The sequence below is a fragment of the Sprattus sprattus genome (genome assembly GCF_963457725.1).
Source record: "Sprattus sprattus genome assembly, chromosome: 4".
NCBI lineage: Eukaryota > Metazoa > Chordata > Actinopteri > Clupeiformes > Clupeidae > Sprattus > Sprattus sprattus.
Genome location: NC_137923.1, coordinates 30849690 through 30873993, shown reverse-complemented (window position 1 = coordinate 30873993; position 24304 = coordinate 30849690). Strand labels below are relative to the sequence as shown.

At 46.1% G+C, this 24304-nt stretch overlaps 1 protein-coding gene across 1 annotated transcript; it reads left to right on the top strand.

The window, feature by feature from the left end:
• The first annotated feature begins 828 nt into the window (after positions 1–828).
• Positions 829–24260, top strand: bcl2b (BCL2 apoptosis regulator b). The gene is made up of 2 exons (XM_080838071.1): positions 829–2024; positions 23567–24260. The coding sequence occupies exons 1-2, from the start codon at positions 1482–1484 to the stop codon at positions 23702–23704; spliced, it is 681 nt and encodes a 226-aa protein (XP_080694197.1). The 5' UTR covers positions 829–1481; the 3' UTR covers positions 23705–24260.
• The last annotated feature ends 44 nt before the right edge of the window (positions 24261–24304 follow it).

Below are 24304 nucleotides of genomic sequence, written 5' to 3'. Positions count from 1 at the left end.
GTTCTTTCCTTCACAGTTCAGCTTTGTGACATGATTCTGTAATTTATATAAAACATCAACATAACAGGGCAGGAGTAAAACACCCCACAAATGGCATGCAAATACCCAGTCTGTGGATATATGAGATGAGGAGGACCATATGATATTGATGGACGAGAAGATGGTGTCGGGGTCAGCAGAGAGACATAAAAAATACATATCCCAGAATTCCCTAGCAGAGACGGCCACTAGGGGTCCCACATGAAAGCCCACTGGTAGGCATGATGCAGTCCGCTTCAGCATGAGCACGGCAATAATTCATAAGCTGCTACAGGAGTTGGTTCACCTAATATTCAAAGCAGAACAATTGCAAAGCCCGTCACAGATCAAAGAGCATAGTTATGCAGTTCAGAGAACTGGAGCCAGTCTAATTTTGGCTGATAGCCAAAGTAGAATGATTTGACATTTCAAATTAGTTCTTATTCTGGTTTATTCAATTATTACTGACTCAACTGTGTCCCTTAACTCTCCAAAAATGCAAAACAGATTAAGAGTTTCACATGACATCAGAGCGATTATTTTTGAGCATTTGAAATGAGGGAATTATTGTAGTTTTCGCCTTCATGATTCATGTAAATGTTCTGTGTCGCCAAACCCTTCACTGGGAGATCCTTTAAGACTATCCGAAACCTAATTTGGGTAAGGCTACTATCTCTTATTTACATCTAAATGTAATAGGCTACAGGGACCACACATGAATGAGTGACGTAGGTACAGGAAATACCAGAGTCGTCAACGCGATTCAAGGCTCCCAGCAGAACAGTCTAGCAAAGTCTGCCTGCCACAGGGTCTCGCTGTAGTCAAATGGATCCTGTATGTGCGACTTGGGCTTAAGTTGTGCAGAAATTCATTTTGGATGTTCATTTCTTGCACGAACACGGGGAAGCCAGTAGAGTATTACAAGATAATCCAAGACTCGGCGTTGCAAGCCCTGCGCTGAAGAAAACTCGAATAAACGCGTTCCGAAATTAATTCGTTCTCTTCCGTCTTTTCAGGAGCTCCACTCTCGGCAGTTTACTGTAACTGAATATCGTTCTCTCTCTCGCTCTGATCATCTCAAACCTCGAATTCTGTCGTGGTTGTAGAACGCATTTGCCACAATCAAGGCTGTCATGGACTGTCATCTACACGGATTTATATTCTGATTCACATCGGAGGATTTTCGCAGCAGAAAAAGTGGGCGTTTTACTAACCACATATTGATGGGTCATATTACTGGCCAGCATAGGGACAGGAGTAAGTTTATTCCCGTGTTTGTGATTACATTAGGAAACAGAAGGCATTTCAACACACTATAAAACAAGTCTTAGTCTATATTTGTATCTGGATTGTGTCGATCCTTTGCTTCACAGAGTTTACAGAATGATTACACTGAGGATGGATACATTTTAACTCTTATACGTTGTGCCAGTGTGCTGTTGGCTATTGAGCCGTAATCTGTCATGGCTAACGAGAAACCCTACGATAATCGCAACATTGTGGAAAAGTACATCCACTACAAACTGATGAAAAAGGGATGTGCGTGGGAATTCCACGCGAGCGAGGAAATAGACTCATCTACCAACGGCGTCAAGGACGCATCTACTCTAGTGACACGGCGGTGCCAAGCAACATCGGCTGAGGATGATAGCGCTCCACGGAAGGACAGAGTCGCTACATCTGACCCTCACGACGCACTTCACCGAGTTTTACGTGAGGCTGGGGATGAACTCGAAAGATTATACCAGCCTGACTTTGCAGAGATGTCTATGCAGCTTCATCTCACATCCATCACTGCGCAGCGAAGGTTCACCGCAGTGGTTGACGAGTTGTTTAGAGATGGGGTGAACTGGGGTCGAATAATAGCGTTTTTCGAGTTTGGGGGGACAGTATGCGTGGAGTGCGTCAATAAGGAGATGACATCACAGGTGGACAACATTGCTGGCTGGATGGCCGAGTACCTCAATGGACCGCTTCAAAGCTGGATCCAGGAGAATGGAGGCTGGGTACGTAGCATGCACTGTCGCTTTCGGGCAGCAGATTTTTTCTTTCCCTGTTCTTTTTTTTTGGTGCGTGCTCTGCGCGTGTGGTAACGCCTCTCTAATAATGACGCTTGCATTTCGAGCGCCGCTGATTTGAAGCTCGTTGTTTGTCATTTGTGTATGACCAATAAGACTTGATGCTATCAGTCACACCTCCCACACGCCCCCACTGCGCCTGTCATGTTAAGCTATCAATGATCAGATGGAAGTGGAGCAGTATCGTTTGAGGAAGCTCAGTACCCACTTCATCTTGACAGAGACTAATGCACATTTCATGTCAGCTTCTCCAATAATTGGAGATGGCCTGTCCCTCAAATCAGTCTCTGGACTAATCAGGAGTTGCCAGTGACATGTCACATGTTGTAAGTTATAGATCACACATTGATATGGAGTCCTTCAAAATCCCAGGTACATTTCAGCCACTGCACCCGAACCATAAGCCTAGAAATGTTTGCATTAGTTATAAGATACGACATGTTGTCTTAGGGTGTTGGCCAAAGCCGATGTTGGATGCAAGTCTCACAGTTAAGGTCTCAAACATCAGGACCTGCCAGGGCCGGAGAGAGAGAGAGAGAGAGAGAGAGAAAGAGTGGGGCTGCTGATGTGTGAGGGGAGAGAGATGGCAGCCATTATCCAGTGGAGAAAATCAATTCAACAATCCGGAAGCACAGTGGACGCATGTCAGGGCACATGTCAGTGTAATTTGAATGGCCCCTCTGGGCAAAAACAGACAAAGCATCAGGGTTAGGTGGCATCCACAGAGATCGATTGTCTTCTATGGCACATACTCTCAATTTGTGTACATTGAACTTATGTAGTAACACAGACACTGACCCATACACACTCAAAAACATAAGGAGTTTTAAATCACAATTTAGTTAAGCGTCTCATTTTGGCTTCATCCACCTTTGAAGAGATAGGCATCCGACGCTTTTGAATAGTCTGAAACATACAAGCAGAAGCAGCTTGCCGTGTACCAGACACGCCTAGAAGAAGAGCAAGTGTTGGCAGGCAGGAGTAAGAGGGGGAGGGAGGGGAAGGTTTCGGGGTGGGGGTGGATTGGGATGATGTCCCCTCTGCAGTCGGTGAAAAATTAACAGCAAAAATTAGAGGCTAATTAGCAGGGAGCTGTTCAAACGAGAACTTTAACATGCGTCTGCATTATTCAGCCCCTCTGTCTGGAGGGGTGCATGCCGTTTCATCAATGATGTATGGGGAGAATTTCATCTTTAAGGAAGGAGCGTTTAACATTCCCCCTGAGTCCAGACCTCCAGAAGATGGCAAGGCTGGGCCTCCATATCAAAGGCTGCCTCTGCAGAGGAGCCCGGAGCGGGAGAGGCATTAACTCAGCTCCAAGAGCTTCATGCCCTATCTAATCCAACATGTTACAGGAAACTCTTTTTGCTTGGGTTTTTGGATATGAAACACAGGGCCGACGGTTTAGGGGGTGCAAGGGATGCAGACACCCCCCGGCCCGGTCCTAAAGGGGGCCCAGAAATAAAATGATATCTCAGGAGAAATTACCTTGGGCAAACACTCTGTGTCTCAGTGCTTTAAGGCAGAGACAGAAAGTGTGGCTTGAACTATCTGAAAAGGATGTCAACTGTTCCTTGCGCCATTTCCAAGGGCAGATTCTCATAAAAAAACGTATTTGCTATTTGATAATGATGGTTTAGGATAATCAGAAATCGTGAAAAATGTTTAGTGCATCCACAACAAGCAAGCTCTGACATGGTAAAATATGTATGTATATAAAATGCACATTGTAATGCTCATTGGAACATAATGATACATAATTTATTCCAGTTCAAACAAATGTAGGCCAGTACTGGACATGTAAATTAGCCTGTCTCATGAAATGGTTAAATTGTGAGATTGTAGAGCACATCTAACAGTTGCAAAATATTCTCAATATTCTCATCTCAAACGACACTGAAAAGTCTAGACTAGACTATAGTCTATACGTTAGTGCATGGGGAAGCCCATGTATGGGATTTCATGGCACATTTGCGGATACCAGATTCTTTAACCCTCATATCTGTAGCCTGAGGAGCATTTTCACAGGTAAGGGTTCTGCTTCTCACGATCCTCAAGTGAAACACACACCAGTTGTGGCCTAAATACAAGATGAAACAGAGAAGACACAACTTAAATGTTGTGAAAAGCTGGAAATCTATCTCACGCATTCATCCTGGTTTTCAGGAGACTGGCAATAGTAAATGTAGTAAAGTAATCTAGTGAAATGCAGGGGCTGAAAGGAGCTGTTTTTAATAGAGTGAAGAGGAATGATCTTATCACCAGGCATTCATTCTTTTTACATCAACCTCATTTTCTTATATTGGAATATTAAGCATGTCACCTCAGTAATAGTTTTTTTAAGCAGTGACTTTGCATTTGTTCTGTGAACTTTGTCGCATTTAATCAAGTGACCATATCATTTGAGCAGTGGTCACAAGTTTGTCACTAGACAGCTTAAGGCAGCTGCTCAAGCCTGCTGGGTTTAATGTGAAAGTTCATTTGTGGGTGTGTGTGTTTCCACACACTAAATCCAGATCTAGGTGTGCCACTAATTAACCTAAAAGTGACACTGTTGTACATGGTGTGATTTGGAAACATTTGAGGCCTGACTGGCCGTCTGTTTCCTGTTATTTGAATGCAGGTTCTGCTCAAAATAGTTGGGCAGTGAACTCCCAGTTGTTGAGTCTGCAAATCCTGCTGTGCTCTCCTAATCACAACAGTTCTTTAACTACAACACTGACAGACTAAATATGTCTGTCTCTCTGTCTACTTACCTACTCTGTATGTATCATACACTGACACACACATAAACTCCCACGCACACACACACACACACACACACACACACACTTAGACACACACACACTTAGACACACACACACTTACACACACACACACACACACACAGACACACACACACACACACACACACACACAGACACACACACACACACACACACACACACACACACATATACTCTTACACTCTCATTCTCTAATTTCAGCTGGGAACCCCCTCTGCTCTCCTCTGAGAAAAGGCAATTGAGGCTAGATTAGGGAGCAGGGCTGGTTCGCCTGACAGGATAATCACTCCCTGTGCCCACGCGCGGAGCACCTGTGTTTATTTGTGTGCCCGTGTTGCAAAGGTCGGGTGATTGGGTACAGTGGTGACTGCCAGCCTCTTAAATTACACGTTTGACCCAGACATGTGGCTGCCTCACAGCAGGGGGCGGAGGCTACGGGGAGGTTGGGGGGGACGGGGGACTGGGGCTCCTGACGAAGATGCACAGTAATGTATGCGCGTCAATGTCATGCACGTTCAGTTTACTGAGTATGTGCAGCGCGAGTGGTGTGATTAAAAGGATTTCGTTAAAGGGCTTCCAGAAGAGGGACACCAGACTTCTCTCCTTAAAGTCTCCTTTGTTTCTTTTGTCATGTTCTGTCTTTCTGTCATCATGCACTGGGTAGACTGATACATTGAGGTGTATTTGTAGAAGAATACAGTGGTGTTGTGAACATGGAGCAGTTTTGCCCAGAGACAAGTGTTGTGTAGGGTCAGACCGAAAGGCCCGTGTGCAGATATGAGTGTCTTGTAAGGTCAAGCCGAAAGCCCCGTTTTCAAAAACATGGCCTACAAGTGCAGGCTGTTGGGGACAAGTCAAGGACAGGCGAAACCTCCCAAAAAGTTGTAAACAGGGTCTTAGAAACATGACAGCCGTCACCATTGTCTTGAAATATTTCCCGGCAATATGTATAGTGTATATACATAATCTTTAATGGGACACCACACACCAAATAAATACTTAGGTTCAGAGCACAGCGCTCGTCCCCTTAAGCAAACTCCCATAGTAAGAGTGAGAGGGAGTTGGCCATTTAACAGCACACTCTAACATGGCACTCCTAGTGCATCTGGAAAAGGTCACAGGGAGCCATATCAACAAGCTTTCCGCTTCAGTCGAAGCTGAAAGGATAGAGAACAGGAGGAAGTGATCTCTCTTCGTCAGGAGGCCGTGTTTAGCGAGGATGAAAAGGAAAGTTTGAATGCTGCTGCTGATGAAAGCCAACAGGGCCAGTAAAAGAATGAAAAAGGAATCAACATGTCAAACACAATCTACTGCTGATACTGGAGCAGAGATTTCCACTGTATGATATATTGTGAGGGTTTTGAGAGTGGAGAAGAAAGCAGGAAACAGGTACTGTTTCCAGAGATCACACTCAGTTCTCCCTTTCTGAGACGAGAAAGTGTAGATGAATCCCGTTTACCCATCCATCGAGCTGAGTTCAGTGCAGTGCAGTGGGTGAGTGGGTGAGTGCAGTGCAGTGGGTGAGTTCAATGCAGTGGGTGAGTTCAGTGCAGTGGGTGAGTTCAGTGCAGTGCAGTGGGTGAGTGGGTGAGTGCAGTGCGGTGGGTGAGTTCAATGCAGTGGGTAAGTTCAGTGCAGTGGGTGAGTTCAGCGCAGTGGGTGAGTGGGTGAGCGCAGTGCAGTGGGTGAGATCAGTGCAGTGGGTGAGTTCAGTGAAGTGGGTGAGTTCAGCGCAGTGGGTGAGTTCAGTGCAGTGGGTGAGTTCAGCGCAGTGGGTGAGTGGGTGAGCGCAGTGCAGTGGGTGAGATCAGTGCAGTGGTTGAGTGGCGCTGCCAGGGTCCCTCCTCTGCCGTAACTCTCGCAGGAGCTTGGGCCTCAGCCGCTGGCCATCTGCCACTCTATTTACACTCATCATCTGTGCACCCTTAATCTCAGCAACGGCTCTTACCCAGAGAATACAAACACTAACACAGACTAACATCAACAGCCTCTCTCACTCTCTATTGGTGTCCTTTACGCTCTCTTTTTTCACTGTCAGTTTTTTACCCTCTTCCCCCACTCATTACACCCACAGACTTGATGGGGTGGCATCTCATTGGCTAAGGAGCTCCTGCCCCTTAATGGTTGTGATTTTGTTTTCAGCTCCTTGGGCCTCTTTGGATTAGCGGTAACTCCCTCCCTGATCTCTGGGCGTTACAGTGAGCTGCCTACAAGTTCAGGTCATGGCAGATAATGTATGGAAACATGAGGACTTTAGTGTTTCTCATGCCGCAGTACAGTGTCAAGCAGATTGCCAAAATGTCCATCCTTTCATGCTATTTGCTCTGGGTAAATATCATTTGTATGTTAATAGTTTGCAATGGAGAACCCACTCAGTATACAGCTCTGAGACTGGAGAACCCACTCAGTATCCACAGCTCTTAGACCAAAAGCCAAATAAATGTACTCTCATTTCTTCAGTAAGCAACCAATTCCTGTGGCATATCAATTTAGAGACTTAAGAACTTGTCTTCATATCTTAATAAAAAAGCTTTGGAGCAGTGTACATTCTCGAAGCCAGTGTATGCATGACAGTAGGCACCTTGCACTGTATTCCCATTAGCAGGCCTCCCTCAGGCCCTCCACACCCTTCCTGAGGGCCCCCGCGGAGGCCCCCGACGCCTGGTGGACAATGACCCCAGGTCAGCAGAGTTCACCCACCCGAGACCATTTTAGATCCATGTGAACTCCCATGTAGGTGTGGCTATTCTTGACAGCATGTCTGAATGTACGTATGTGCTATGTGTGTGTGTGTGTGTGTTTTTGTGTGTGTGGATGACTGTGAGTTACTATTATTGTTGGTTGTTGTGGGTGGTACTATATGAGGTCATTTAAGTGTGGCCATTAAAACTTTTGTTAATCCCTCATTCGGCCATTGGAGTCCATTTATGGTCACCAGTACTCTTATGTGGTTGTGTGTGTGTGTGTGTGTGTGTGTGTGTGTGTGTGTGTGTGTGTGTGTGTGTGTGTGTGTGTGCGTATGCGTGTGTGTGTGTGTGTGTGTGTGTGTGTGTGTGTGTGTGTGTGTGTGTGTGTGTGTGTGTGTGTGTGCGCGTGTGTTTGTGTGTATGTGTGTATGTGTGTGTATGTTTGTGTGTGTGTGTATGTGCAGGCCCATGTCCGTGTTTGGTTTCCTTCCTCTGGCTGCACACAGCCGTCACGGCTGAGCGTCCCTGCATCCTGAGAGGCTGTCTTGACATCACGAATTAGCTCTTAGCAGGGGAGGAACACACGCAGATCAATTATACATACCTGGCATAAGCTCTGACACTAAATGGCCATCCCTCAAACAAGACCATGCCCGCCGCCTGCCCGGGTCTTCTCCTCTTCCTAAGTACCTGGGGATACTGCCGGCAGTGTAAGGTGGCCGCGAGCGCTCTGAAATATGCAGAGCTATGCGAGCCGTCTCTAAATATAGAAGCGTGAGCACGGCTCCGCAGCACCAGTTAATTGCATTATCATGAAAACATTAGAAGACTCTGACGTGTGTGGCTTTTGCGCATGATAGACAGTACTGTCACACAGTGATGAAAACAGCAGGGGGGGGGGGGGGTTGGGGGGGAGACCACCAGCATGAGAACAGGGGGGTGAAATTGGAGAATAAGGGAGATGGTTATCTGTCTCCTCTTGTATGGGCCCTCAGCAGCTGACACACCTAGCTGGAGTTTGGTTGAGCTGTGCACTGGACGGTGGCCGGTATGTCACCTCTGCTGCAAGAGGTCACCTGGTTGCCTTCAAGTGCTTTCCTTGCCTATTTATGGTTGTGTTCTCCAAGACTCTATGAATAAAATATCACAGTGCACAGTTTTTGTTTCTTGTCCAGTGCTTCTTTTGGCTTTGGAACAGCAAAGGTCAGGTTCTGTAAACAGACAAACAACGGACAGAAATAAGCCAACCACCATATTTCAACATCAGTTTGGAGTTGAATTGAGTTTTTTTTGTTGCTAAACACACACAATGGCTATTGGAATGCAGTGCCCTTGACAACAGCTGCCCCGTTTCTTTTCACGGCCAATTTTCAAAGAGAGAATAGAAAAGTAATTAATCATAGATTTGTTACAGAAAGTGAAAAATAAAAGCAATTGATCCCAGTGGCGTGTGAGTCCCTCTGGTGAATTGTGAACGAGTGAGTGACCGGATTGGCACGGCAGCAGCAGGCGGCGTAAGACCCTGGCGCCACACAGCCAAGGCGAGCCACTCCCTCCCTCCCTCCCAGAGCGCGGGCAGAGGCCGGGGTATGAAATCAATAATGCTCCACTGTCAGTGCCTGTGGTGGGGAGTTATCGCCCCCAGGGGGAAGTCACTTCCTCTCACACGGCCACAAAGCACCAGTTATTTTAGCCAGGCCAGGATACAGCATTACTGGCTTGCCATGGGCCAGCCTCCATTTGATCCAGCAGGAGATACTGGTATCCAGTGTCTGAAACCATACCGTGACAGTGTTTTACATTGAGTGTTTCCTGGGAATTGAACCCATGACCCATGGCAAAACTCATGCTCTGGGCTCTATGGGTTGAACTATACAGGGAAACTAACAAGTCAACATTACATTTACATTTAAATTACATTTAATCATTTAGCAGACACTTTCATCCAAAGCCACCTACAAGGAAACCTTTCACTTCTCAGCATGGAAATCTTTCTTAAAGCTCTGATCTGAGTTAAGTTCTATTTGAGAAAACCTGTTGCCTTGATTCAGCCATGACTTTCAAGAGCTTTCCTCAACAAGGCCAAAGCAAGGGCATCATATATCATATAGGCATCAGAGGAGAAAAACAAACAGCATCACAAAGTGGATTTATCCTCCCAAACACAGACACACACACACACACACACACACACACACACACACACACACACACACACACACACACACACACACACACACACACACACACACACACGTTAGTCAGGTGGTTTTCTTTCTCCCTGCTCTTCATGCGCTGCAGCCTGGCGTCCGCTTTGATGACACCTGATTGGTTTTGATGTGTTGGGAAGTGATGCCTGTGTGATGTCGGGGAGATGAAAGCCGGAGGGAAGCGTTTCCCAGGTACCTCTGCGGATCCTCCTCTGTGCGGATGCCCTCACTGCTGCTCCGAGCCGATCTGTTTTGAAGCAGAGGAAACACAACATGTTCAGAAGATGGATATCGCCCCTAACAAGCCTCCTTTCACAGCTTCAACTAAAGCCCTTATTTTCATGACGGGCTTTCACGCGGGCCTGTCCAGAGTCCTTGTGTGAGTACAGGAGGGGCCATTATTGTTTGTTTTGATTTTTGGTTCTGATATGAAGCAGAGACCCTAAACTCACTCAAGCAGAGGCCGTGAACCTATTATCCAAATAGCGTGCCCCTAACCTAAAGCCATGGGAACAGTAGTCCATCAAACAAGTATGTTCTTAATACACAGTCAATGTGGAAATCATTTACAATGTGGAAGATTCATTTGCAAAGCATGTATGTGTATGAGTGTCCATGTGTGTGAGACAGTGAGTGTGTATAAATGTGATAAACTCAATTTTGCTACATCATGCATCTCGGGGGGGGGGGGGTGGAAGCACCGTTCCCAGTAAACAGTCTCACTCTAGGGCATGTGACCAACAGCAAACTGTAAAATGCTGATCTAAGAGTGACCTCACCAAGAGAATGATCTCAGCATGACTTTTTTCCATCATGTACGGAAAGTGAGATTAAAAAGTTCACTGAACAACACACCACACTCCACACGTGTGATTGAAGAGAATGGGGTCCTGAAGTAGTGCTCTTTTAGTAAGGCTTGATGTCATGTTGAGTCATGTAATATGTTCATAGTATAGTGGCACATGGTCAAATTCTGCTTACTGTCAATGATGCCCAAGGAGCAAAACATCTTATTAGAGGATCCGCTAAGGCCTCTTACGTTGAAGCAAATTGAAGCTCCTGTTATTTTACCATGGCTTTGCATGGCGCCATGATACACACGCCCAACACCTCATAAGTAAACACTTTTATAACCTAATATTTAATGAGGGTTTTGCTACATTTGATCTACCCAAACGTTCACAGTTTGGAAGACCCAATGTCTAGACATGGTTTAGTTCACTCAATGACCAATATAAACCACCCTTATTGAGTCTAATGAAATTCTATTTTTCCAAAGCTAAGTGCACCATCATTTAGGGTGTTTGAAGCAATATAGTGTGATGGAGACTCAATTTCCACTGCCTCATTACTTTGTGTTGAGTCTCTCCAATTTTGTGTCTTTATTAGCAGGTCAGTTGTATAATGACAAAACAAAAGGGTTTTTCCAGGGAGCAGCTTGACTTAGCTGTGATCTTTGCCCTTGGCTAACCCTGTTTAATAAAGACGGAATATTACATCCATGTTTGTCTTTTACAAAGGCCTCTCAGTCAAAAAAAAAAGCCAGGCCAGCCACAGTAGCAACAGTGATTAGGACCCTTTGATCTGTGGGTGATGTTAACAAGTGGAGGAGGCACGTCATGGGAGGGGGGACCTTTTGTCTAACTACAAACAGCAGATTTTGATTAAAGTCTGACGGTGGAGTTTGGGCTAAACAGTAGCTCAACCACATCACACAGGCAGAGGCACACACACACACACACACACACACACACACACGAACACGCACACACACACACACACATACACATACACACACACACACACACACACACACACACACACACACACACACACACACACACACACACACACACACACACACATACACAGGGAGTGGCAGCTGACTCCACCAAAGATGAGGGCACCAAAGACATCTGAAGAGGCTCCCAGCATCAGACATGATGGCTCTCTCCTTGGCTTTCAGAGGGCCACATATTCTGGTCACAACTAGCTAAACATTGAATCGCTTTTAAAAGATGGTGTTTAGATATTGATATTAATAAGAGACAATTACAGTTGTGTACGGGTGCTGACTCGGAGAGAAAGGGCAACCGAGAGGGGCTGTGCATTCTAGTCTACTTTTTCAAATTAATGTAGTATACTTTGGTTGTTCTGTTAGTAGATATCCCTCAACTGTTTTTGAAAATATGTTTCCTCAAGGTCGTCAGCCAGCAGTGGAACAGTATTAACTCGTTAATTATCCTCTAATTTGAATTTCACCACTCTTGAAACAGAACATGCGGGGAAAAAACCTATTAATCTGCAGCGGAGAAGTGCCATTTTCATATGATTAAAGCCAACTTGACCTTTTAATGTTTGAGTCATAAAAGCTTTCAAAGCGTTCTACTAGGTTCATGGCATTGAACGGGTTTTGTTGCTCCCTCCCTTTACTAATCAAATCCCTAAATGCTTCTGAATCCACTTAGACTATTGTATAGAACAGTCAGGTCACATACCAAACGACCTTGCCTATAAAAGTAGCACTGACCTTCATGTCTTTCATCTGTCTTTGTCAGAGGGGACTTCTTCAACAATAGGCCATTTATTGTCATTTAACACTGTGCTTATTCCCATGGTCCTGCTCATGAGCTCATGCTCATTAGTATTTTATCAGGTACAGTCAGTATTTCACTTTAAGTTTGTATAAAAAAAAACTATACTTTTCATTTAAGTGTGTGTTACCTATGACTTATTACTAACTTGTAATAACATGTACTGTCTTAAGAAGAAGTATATTAATGTATGATTGTTTATTAATTAAGTACGTTGTACTTGACACTTTTGGTCGCTTCTTTCACAACTTGGTAGACATGGTAGGCTGAAGCTAGATAGAGATAGAGCAGTAGCTCTTAGCATGGCAAATTGGCAACATTTTGTATGTTTGTTTCAGTCGCATCAAGCTTGTTTTGAATCAGACTGATTGGCACACCTGATCAGACTACACTTGTGAAGGAGCAAGGAACTACAAAACAAGATCTAGACCATGTCGCTCTTCAGACATAACAGACCCTCACACTCATGTCAAGTAGACCCAGCAGGCCACTGTCCATCCACTGTCTTAAACTGCCCAAATAGATGCATGTGCCGGGATATGGCCGGACCTGAACCCGGCCCCGTCACAGACCTGAGGGTGGCTTTGGGTTAGGAGGTGCTCTGGAAGCTCAAGCCGCGTCCCGTATCATTTAGCACGGGGGAACAAAGTGGGATTGTTTCCCTCCATGTACCACAGCATTCCTCTCATTCCTCAGCGTGAGGCCAGGCTGGGAAATCAGCTGGGCACAAGGGGAGGCAACTGAACTTCTCCCTGCTCTCTACCAGCATGTTGACAGCAGTTCTGCTAAGAGGAGGAGGAGGAGGAGGAGGAGGAGGAGGAGGAGATGGAGAAGGAGAAGGAGAAGGAGGAAGAGGAGGAGGAGGAGGAGGAGGAGGATATGGAGAAGGAGAAGGAGAAGGAGAAGGAGGAGGAGGAGGAGGAGGAAGAGATCAGGGTGTATGTGAAGAGAAACAGTAGGGAGTAGGGAGTGAGCGTGGGATTACTGACACACAAACGAACATAGAGGGAGTGTCAATTTTGAAGGGAAAGAAACTTGATATTCTATGCTTTTAGTTTCAGTTCAGTCAAGTGATTGGGAGAACGACCTCCAGGCTGTGCACACTAAGACTCTTTGTCTGATCAAGCATTAACTCATTGGGGGCGGGGCGGGGGGGGGGGGGGGGGGGGGGGGTTTGGCCTGTTATGCCAAGCTATGCACAGGTTATGAAAGCCGTAGATGCATAACTAGGTCCGATCGATTAGGGTGCAAAACAAAAAGACCCTGTTGTGATCTCTTGGGACACCTGGCTGTGATGTACTCAAATGTTCTGCTTGATTCAGTGCGATGTCGTGCAACAGTAAGATTGGTATGAAAACTGCATAATTTGCACTGCAGTGCTACACGTGACTGACATCCCTCCAGTAACCAGGCCTGATCACACTGATGGAGGAGTTATTTTTGTGTCAACAGTGCTGTTACTCGATTCTAGTGTGTTCAAGGATGAATCGGGGAGATGGACAGCAAAGAGGATGAGGAAAGCATTTTGACTAACGAAATTAATCCAATGGGACACTGGACACCGGACATCGTCAGATCAGCTTGTGGACAGCTTGGCCTCAGACTGCCTCAACTGAACTTGAAAAGGGACAGCATTTTAGACATTTATGACAGTTCTGTTTACCAGTCTGCATGTTAACTGGTCTACGCGCCTGCCATATCTATGTTATGAGGTCACAGATTTAGCTTCGGAATGTGTTTTAAAGGCCACATTCCTTCACATTCTGTTCTGATAATTATGTTTCACTGCAGATACCCAGGAAGGCCTAAAGCACAGGCGATCTCTTTGCCTAAAGCATAGGCAATCTGTTTGACTTTCCACAGCTGAAAAAGTAACACTCCTCTCCTGCAACTCCAGGACTCACCATCAACTAAGAAGGCTACGCTACAGAAAGGCAAAAACTTCTTGATTCTCGTCTTTCCACTTCAAAGATCTTCTTTGAGGCCCTTTCTTTCTCACAAGGATCATTGTTTTTCTCCTCATTTTAATGGCCATCTGAAACCCTTTCATCTTACCAAGCTGGAGTCAGTGTTTAGCTTGCTCTTAGAGAACGGTGAACCTGAAACCAAGCACCATTGTGTGCCAGTGTGTTGGAAGAGTGGAACTTTGTTGCCAAAACCTGACTGGTATCATTATGTTGTAGCGACACAGAGGGCATTAACAGTGAAAGAGGAGATGGAGAAGATTGGTGGATGATGTGAGACATGATCAAGTCTGATGAATGTTTGGCTATGATGTCTGACATGTCTTTCTTTTCTATCTTTCTTCTTTGTTGGTGTTATGGACATCTCTTTCTTTTCTATCTTTCATCTTTGTTGGTGTTATGCCAGTCAGCTGTGCTTTCCCTTTTGACTTTTTAATGCGCTTGCGTGGGTTTGATGTAATGAGGGCAGAAGGAGCTAAGCTGAATCATTCTTTTGGCCACTTGAGTGGTGACTCCATGGCGTCTTTGCATCATTATTTCCATGGCGACCACACGTTTAGGTTGGCAGTACGTTTCTCCTGGTTGCCAGGGACGTCTCTGAGCCGCAATGGAAAAGTTCACCAATGTCCAGACCTAGGCTGAGTGCTTGTTACACCCACTCTCAGGAAGGAGGAATGGTATGCTAGCAATCTCCTCACCAGGACTTTAGCTCTAAGAACACACACACATGCACGCAAACACACACGCACACACGCACACACGCACAAACACACACACACAGACACACAGACACACAGACACACACAAACACACTCATTAACACGCTCAGAAAAAAAATGTAGGTATTATGAAACATTGTACAACTCTTAGAAAGGAGGAGGAAGAAGCAATCCCAGTTGTTAATCCCAGAGACACACATACACACACACACATACACATTGTTTTTGCTTTTTTCACCTGCAGTCTTCAGCGCAGGAATGGTCTGAAATGAAACGGCTGCTCTGTCCTCATGTTATGTGTTTTGTCAGTGCAACAGCATTCCCTCTCAGTGCGCAGATGTCTGGGCTATGACTGAAAACCCTCAAGCCCCACTATGTCAACAAGTCATCATTACCACGTGCAAGGGCAACACATGTAACTTTCATTCCCAAAAAAAACTAAAGAGAGAGAGAGAAAGAAAGAATTGTAACCTCTGGTACATGATCTTTCCAAACATGAAGGTTACCGGAGAACCTTCTCCCTGCTTGTGGGTACCCTTCTTCCGGCCCATGACGAGTTGACGTTGCTAGGATACAACTCAAAACAATGCCCTTTACCCAAACAGAGCCACTGGAGTGCTGTTCCTGATGTGGGTTCTGATTGGGCGCAGGCCGAGGTTAATCATACTATGATGTCTGTGAGCGACTCCATAACCGCACAGAAAATACCAGTGTGGCACTAGTGGTGTGGTCACGAGGCCTGTGATGAGGTCAGCAGTGAGGGGGTTGGGGCATGAAGAGGAACATGGTAGCTGGGCGGCGTGAGAGGAAATGAGCCCCCCCCACAGGGCACGTTAGTCACACAGCATGCAACCGGCCGCTCGGGAAGGTTGGTGTTCCCACAGTCTGGGAGGTAAGGCCTGGGCTAATCTCTTCTCCAGGGGCAATGGGGCATATCCAAAAGGATCCGGTCTTGCTGTCTTGAGTGGTGTGTTTGTGTGTGTGTGTGTGTGTGTGTGTGTGTGTGTGTGTGTGTGTGTGTGTGTGTGTGTGTGTGTGTGTGTGTGTGTGTGTGTGTGTGTGTGTGTGTGTGAGTGTGTGAGTGTGTGTGCGTGTGTTTGTGCATGTACGTGTATACACATGTATGTGTGTGTGTGTGTGTGCGTGTCCACAGGATACGGTCACATCATTTCTACCCTTCCATCACATTAGCTCATGAAGCGTGGCTGTGCCAGACGAGAGCTTGACCATTTGACCCCATTACCACAAGGGCACCTTCAAATCAGAGCGAGGTTGCCCTTTGAAGATGGAGGCATTTTTAGTTGTCCTTGAAAGTGTGCTAAAGGTCACAGGCCACATGTGTAAGGAGACACACTACATGACAAAGGACTGCTGTCAGCTGCCATAAGGCGAGGCGCAGTGCAGTAAAAAAAAAGGATGCATCACTCAATAAACAAACATGTGGTGAGGAGACACAGATAGCTGGTCTGGAGAGTCCTCTGTGCTCCCTGAGTGTCTTTTTATAAACTCTAATTCAGTTTGTTTGACTTGAATAGCACATGGACTGAAATACACAAAGGGTCACAAAGAGTACCCCTAATAGAAGCCATTGTTGACGGACCCGGCCGGGCTGGGCTGGGCCATGCTGCTGGGGACGCATTGTGCCTTCTGGTCTCTAGTTTAACCCTATTGTTCCAGAGGGCATGGCGCCACAGGAGTGGTGTTGGATGCCCTCTCCGTCTGCTCGCCTCACTCCTGCCGCTCCCCACTGGCAACGACCCCCCCCCCCCCCCCACACACACACCACTGCATCACCCACCCCCTCCCTATCAGTGGCAGGTGATGAGTCAGCATCCTCTCCTCCATTCTTCCGGCTCTTGATGCGTGCGCCAGCCCTGCCCTTTCCAGGTGAGACCCAGGGCCAGAGTAGCTTTATTAGATTGTCCAGCAGGCACAGCCCCCCCCCCCCCCCCCAATAATTGTATTTATAGAAGCAAGAGACAGGGCTGCTTCCTCTGGGGAGCAGGTCAGGGTAGTGAGCCTGCTGCAGACGGGAGCTTTCGTCAGGACTCCTCCTGAGGGATGCCAGCGGCAGAGAGGACACACTCCCCCCAGCCCTGTGTGTGTGTGTGTGTGTGTGTGTGTGTGTGTGTGTGTGTGTGTGTGTGTGTGTGTGTGTGTGTGTGTGTGTGTGTGTCTATGTGTGTGTGTGTGTGTGTGTGTGTGTGTGTGCTGTTCTGCTGAGCATGGAGGGGCTGTGACAGGAAAAAGCTTCAAAGATTGGGTCGAAGGCAGACAATGCAATCGCAGAATACACTGTGGCATCAGAATGTTGTGACACAGTATGCTTGACTCTCTGTGATTTGCAGAGAGAGTTTTATATTTTTATTTTATTTAATTCTTCTCTTTAACAGGTCTCCTCATACTGGTTACCTAATTTATAAAGCTATCATTCTGGCAACAGTACTACTTTATTACTTTGGTTTTACAATAGCAGGTTGCTTGATACTATCACAACCGACAGGTTTCTGAGCAGCTCCCACTCCTTCTTTACAGAGAGAGACGACCATTACCACTGACAGGGTTCCTGACAGCCAGTCACCACTGACACTCATACGTGAGGGAGAAGAAATTAGACTTATTCTAATTGCCGGGTGCTGTTCAAAAGACACCAGACTGGTGAGGGAGGGGAGTGTGCCGCCACAGGCAGTCGGTTCGGGGCACACTGTGGTGAGCCAATGCCCAGTGGACCAGCGAAGGCAGAGACTCAACCAGTTAGAAGTGGGACAGAGTGAAGCAGCACACCACACTCTACCCCCTTCCAGTCAGCCATAGTGCCATAGCCCACTGTTTGTGACAGGGGCACGTAAATTTGATTGTGGAAATATTGGATTATTGGCAAGCATTTTATCTCGAAGGTCATTTTCTTTTATGAAAAATGTGATGAAAATGATTTTTCAGCCCAGGTTAATGAGAGATAAATGAACAATATATTGAATTAAGGTCCGGTTCATGTCCCCGCAGAAAATATATATAAATATAGAAACAAATTACTTGATTGGAATAACTAGATTGGAAGTAAAATGTCACCTACACAATTTGCTCTGTTTGATTTATACATGGTTGTTACAACATGTGCAATGAGAGACTGTAATTCTCAAGATGGCTGCCGTTGATTTATGGGTGTATCAAGTTCCATTTTTCCAGGAGACTGGATAATGGCCTGGGGGAGGCTTGTGTTGTGTATACAGTCACACTACCACTGACACACATTTGAATATTTATGAGTGAGAATGGGGACGTTCGCAGGTCATTTTTTGCAGACAGTGGCGCTTGGATGTGGGCTGCCAGCTCAGCTCCTCTCCCGGGGCGCCTCAGGTGTTTTCCAGTGAATGCAGACTGCCCTTCCAGCCATGGTTCATCAGCACCATAACCAGAGCGCATCCATCTGCTGCACGGCCCTTCAATCTCAGACTCTTAACCAGCAGGAAAATGTATCCATGTCAAATCTTTTTAGCATTTTGAGAGACAGAAATATTCAACAGTGTTGCAACTTTAAATCATTGCTGGTAATGGTTTTACACCAGGGTGTGTCTAATGAGAATGTATCTCTGGACTGTTCTCTCAGGTAAATCTAATGCTAACCTTTTTCCACATTAATTCAGCATTCACTCACCCTTCTCAGCCATTGTAAGTACTGCAGCCATGCCGTATTGGAGCAGCGACAATTATAACCCTGTCTTCTATGTTCCTTGGCAAGCTTGTTCAATCAATAGCCTGAGGTTTTGCTGAATGCTGTGTGTCAACTTTATCCAAGGGCTCAGTGTCCTTCGCGCGCTGAATGCTGCTGACTCCCTGGATTTTGGCAGTAATGAGCATGACCCACAGTTCTCAGTCATCTGATTCCTTCAGGCAGGTCGATGAACGACACTCTTGAGACCTGTGGCTGCAACCTTGCCGTCTGGCACAAGGTTACTGCTTTGTCACCTGTCGTCTGTGCTTGTCCTCACTGGGAAGCTTATGTGTGTTTGTGTGTGTGTGTGTGTGTGTGTGTGTGTGTGTGTGTGTGTGTGTGTGTGTGTGTGTGTGTGTGTGTGTGTGTGTGTGTGTGTGTGTGTGTGTGTGTGTATGTGTTTGTGTGTGTTTACTTTGGGCTGCACTTTGTATAAATAGTAGAGAGCTGTTTGTTTATGTGAGAATCCCAGTGGGAATTTCCTGTCTTTCATCGTATGATCACCATGACTATCAGTCATGTGAAGTCTATCTATCTATCTGCATTACAACATAGTGGAACAGAAATGTATCCAGCCTGCCTTTAGTATATCCTATGCTTTACACATAGCTTTCATGTTTGTCCTGTTTGACTGTAAATAGTGTGAGTTTTGCCAGAACTAAAGCAAAGAATCAATCTCCCTTTGACCACAGCTACCCTTTCACAAAGGTCACGGTACCACCTCACACGGACGTCTGAACAGAACAAAGCCGCCATGTCCATGAGAAAAATAAATCTGAGCTCGACCCACTGATGCCACAAAGTTGTCTGGTAACCATGGTGTGCTGGCAACAAGTTGTGGGTCATGCCCCTCCCTCCTCCCTCAGCTGGGCTTTCATTAGTCTGGGGCTCACTGCGGGCTTGGGAGGTTTCCCTCCGCAGGTTTATAGATTTCACATGGCGGAGTCGGAGGTGTCATAAAAAGACAGAGAGAGAGTAATGTTAGTGGGGAGGGATTGTGGTCGCGGAGGCTCCGTGTGATTGCTTCTGACTTTATTAAAGAGGGCCCCTTTAAGTGGCCGCATTCCTGCGCGGTGCTCCCACGGCACTAGCACAGCGGCTGACCTGAAGTATCACGGGTGTGTTGATCACAAGAACGTGTTCTCTCCATAATTTCATTTGTTGCCATTTTTAGTTGCCTCTTCTATAAGTTTGCCCAGTGAAGTGAAGAGTCATTATGAAGAGGGTTTCGATAGTAATGCTATTTTTTAATATAATGTACTTCTTTTGAGCTGGTCAAAGCTGCAGTAGTACTTTTCCACCTCGTAATTGGGAACAAACAATATTGCCATTTCCGTGCAATTCATTCAAAGTCATTGGAGTCTCTAAATACATTTAGATTCAAGTCAGGCAATGAAGAAAGCCAGGGGCCACAATAGGCCATCAACCAATCTATCACCTACACACATCCACCCACTGCCGCTATATACAGCAATCACACACACCTATGGACAGTGAAGAAGACATTGCATGTTTGTGTGTCAACACAGAACTGAGGTAATGGAAAGGAGAAGGCTGCTGTGCAGGAGTCACATGTGTGAGTTGTGGGAGATGAGACAGAAAGAGAGAGAGAAAGATAGAGAGAAAGAGACAGAAAGAGAGAGAGAAAGATAGAGAGAAAGAGACAGAGAAAGAGCGAGAGAGAGAGAGCATGAGAGAGAGTCTCATGATGTCCACCTGACTGTTCACCAGCTTGCCATTCCCGCCTGTCCGAGTAGCGGTCTGCTACCTCCACGTGCCTCTCATGGGTCGGCATCTTATCCGCAGCTTCACGTGCTTCCTGAGGCTCTTCCTACAGCTTAGGGGCGCCGTGCGGTAGTCAGAAAGGCATCTGAGAAAGATACCTGGCAAAATGTGAAATCGATAGCTATGTCGAGGTGACCTCATTGCCTTTATGTGACCCCCTGCAGCAGGAGAGTAGTAATAGATCCCTTTGGTGTCGCATGAATAATGGGGTATGAGCACCTTCTGATAGTCCAAACACTACACATATAACCCTAATGGGAATTTGTGCTTGTCTCCGTGTTTCTTTTGGCATTTAGGGAGACCTTTATGAATGAAGGTATGATGGTCACTGTGTATACACTAGGCAAGCTTTGTAACTGTGTAAGGCTGATCATTTACTGTGACATGTTGTTTTGTTCACTGCACATTAACTGTAAGGGAGAGAGATTTTTGTATTTTGGCAGACGGGGACCCCCCGAAGAGAACACACTCTCACAGTTGGTGGTCTCACCATGGCCCACACTACACTAATTAGTGCATGAATTTATTGGTGAGCCACACAAGGAAGGGTGCTGAAGCAGACGATGAGAGAGAGAGAGAGAGGGAGAGAGAGAGAGGGGGAGAGAGAGATAGATAGAGAGAGAGAGAGAGAGAGAGGAATAGAGAGAGAGAGCAAAATTGTTGCAAAATGATGTTTTATTTTCTACTTGTTCTACTATATTATTATATGTACTACAAGAATGCTTTGGCAATGCAAATTGTGTTTTTTTGTCATGCCAATAAAGCTGAACTGAAATTGAAATTGAAATTGAGAGAGCAGTCACAAGGAAGGGTGCTGAAGCAGACGATGAGAGAGGAAGAGAGAGAGAGAGGGAGAGAGAGAAGGAGAGAGAGAGAGAGAGAGAGAGAGGAAGAGAGAGAGCAGTCTCAAGGATGGGTGCTGAAGCAGACAATAAGAGAGGAAGACGGAGAAGGGAGGGAGAGAGGGAGGGAGGGGGAGAGAGAGAGGGAAGGAAGGAGGGAGGGAGAGAGAGAGGTAGGAACGAGAGAGGTGTCCTTAGGGTGCCTGATGACCTACATGTCTCATCAGTTTGTTTTCCAACTCTCTCACATCCGCCTTGGAACAACAGCCCATTGAGGAGGGAGTTGGTAAATGAGGATTCCTGCAGGTTTTTACCCCATAGGTGTGTGATTGAAGATGCAATGGAAGGCAACACATTTTCAGACAGAGAATCGGAAATTCGAGGACTGCTGACACACGCACACATTCTGACCCACAGACATTCTCTCTCCCTCTCTGGCCCCCTCTCCGTCTGTGGTTTATGGTTATAGGGCCTTAACTGCGGAAAAGGGAGAGAGAGAGGCAGGAAATGGTTTTGTCTTGTTGTAGCACTTTTGGAAAGGATCACACGAGTGAGGTAATTTTAGCAGATGCCTCTAGAAGTCATATTTTCTTACATTCTGGCTGTGGAGCTCCCGATTGGCTCTCTCGCTGTAGTGGATACAGAGATGAAGAGGGACTGTAGAGCCCTCATTTCTTACAACAGTAGAACAACCGTGTCAAGTGTTAATTCAAGTGCCTGAGATACCCAAAACCAAATTATTGTGTTCATACAGTTTACTGAATTCCTTTAACCAGATGTCAAGGTAATCTGCAATAGAAGCAATAGAAAGGTACCATACTGAATCTAGAACCTCTGTTTGCCACTGCATGACAGGAGATATTTACAGTAAAACTGAATATTTGATATGTAAGTATTTCTATATAGAGTTCTTTCGTTACCATCAAACATTTAGCACACGTGCTATACACCTGAAATGATGACACTGTGTTCTGTGACAAATGTTCTGTGGAGGGAAAAAAAACACAGTACTTCTTCTGGTGCCAGTTTCAGTCAGACTGTATGACAGGCATATCCTGCTGGTGGATTCCACCTTGAAGGGCAACTTCCCGTATCCGACTGAGTTTCCCTCAGTGTGCACCAGAGGAGAGGACATCCTCAGCCACGTCTGTCATTCTCAAGAACTTCCCTTTCTCGAGTTAGAGTAAGAACTCAGCCGCGAGGGTCAGGGGTACAGAAATACAACCGCCTTTTGTCTGACCTGACCTGTTCTTCCTCTGAATCAGTCCCCATGAATAGAACCGCACTGGTACTCAGACACTGTATACGTTTGACATTCTCTGACATATAAGTCAAGGACATTGCCGTGTCTCTGTGAGCGTGCTGGTTCACATGACTTGGTTGGTTATCTAACACACTCGTGGTTGGGAGTCAGATGCTTCAGGCAGGAGGTTGAAGAGCTACGACCAGTGTGTCACTAGCTTAAATAGCCTTTTAAAGGATTAAGAATGAGAATTACAGAGTAGCATACTGTATATATATATATATATATATATATATATATATATATATATATATATATATAATCACATTGGCTGGCACTCAGCATATTGTGATTCCTGTGTATGTCTGTGATTCCTGTGGCCCATTTCTTGTGATGACTGTGTATACTTATGTGTGTGTGTTGTTTGGTGACCCAGGGGGTGGATGTGGACTTGTTTTAATGCCCTCTTTTTATATGAGTGGTCTTCCATGTGAAAGCATGCGCAGGATGCACATTAAAACAGCACACGTGTCTACAGTCTCTACCCCCCTCCAGCAAGCTGTGATCATGTGATCACACACTTATTCTCTTCTCTCTCTCTCACACACACACACACACACACACACACACACACACACACACACACACACACACACACACACACACACACACACACACACATACACACACACAGTTACACGTATTGACTTCAGCTTTGCAACCCCTATTAGTCTATATACTTTCTGGGAGGTGGAAGACAAAACATCACTCCCATCGCAGACAAAATAAAACAATGCATAAAGGTGCTTGTAAATGTTGAATGGTTGAACAAATGTTGTAAATTATGCTGCATTGTCTTCAACAATGCAAAAATGACTTTTAGTTTGACTTTAAGAATGACATTTCTCTTTCTTTCTGTGTCCTCCAGGAGGCGTTCGTGGGGCTGTATGGCCAACAGAGGGAGAGTGTGCTCCGCAGCTCGTGGCCGTCCATAGTGACCATCTTTGGCTTGGCTGCTCTCGGCGCTGTGGGCCTCACTCTGGGGGCATACCTGGTTCAGAAATGAAGGACACCCCTCCTCTTTTTTCTCTCCCTCTCCCTCTCTTTCTCTCCCCCTCTCTCTCTCTCTCTCGCTCTCTCTCACACACAGACACACAACACACACACACACAAACACAGACACACAACACACACACACTCATTTCCGAAGGAGCTCCTGCCCCTGAGAAAGGCTTGCCTCACTCTTCCTCCAACCTGTCTCTCTTCAAAGCGTCTCACCTCGCTATTCCCCCTTCTCACCCTCCCTCCCCCTGATCTTCAAAACAAAGACACAAATCAAACAGTGTGAGACTAAAAACACAGCAGGAAAGGAAGCCTCTTCCCACACACCGTAAAGGAAAATGGCAACGATAACCAAAGACTGTTCTTCAATAATAACTACCGACAGGCAAAGGCTTCGATGAGGTCAGAGATCAGAGGTCAGAGGGAGCTTGGCAGAGGTGCACCTCTCTGTTCTCGCTCCCCCAGTTTGAAGCGCTCTGTGGCTGGAGTCTGTGTGGTTGGAGGTGTACAGTGGAAGAGGCATCTAAGTGTACCACTACAGTTTGAACTGAGACACTGGTGGGGTGGGGTCGGGTGGGGTGGGGTGGGGTGTTGGACACAAGGA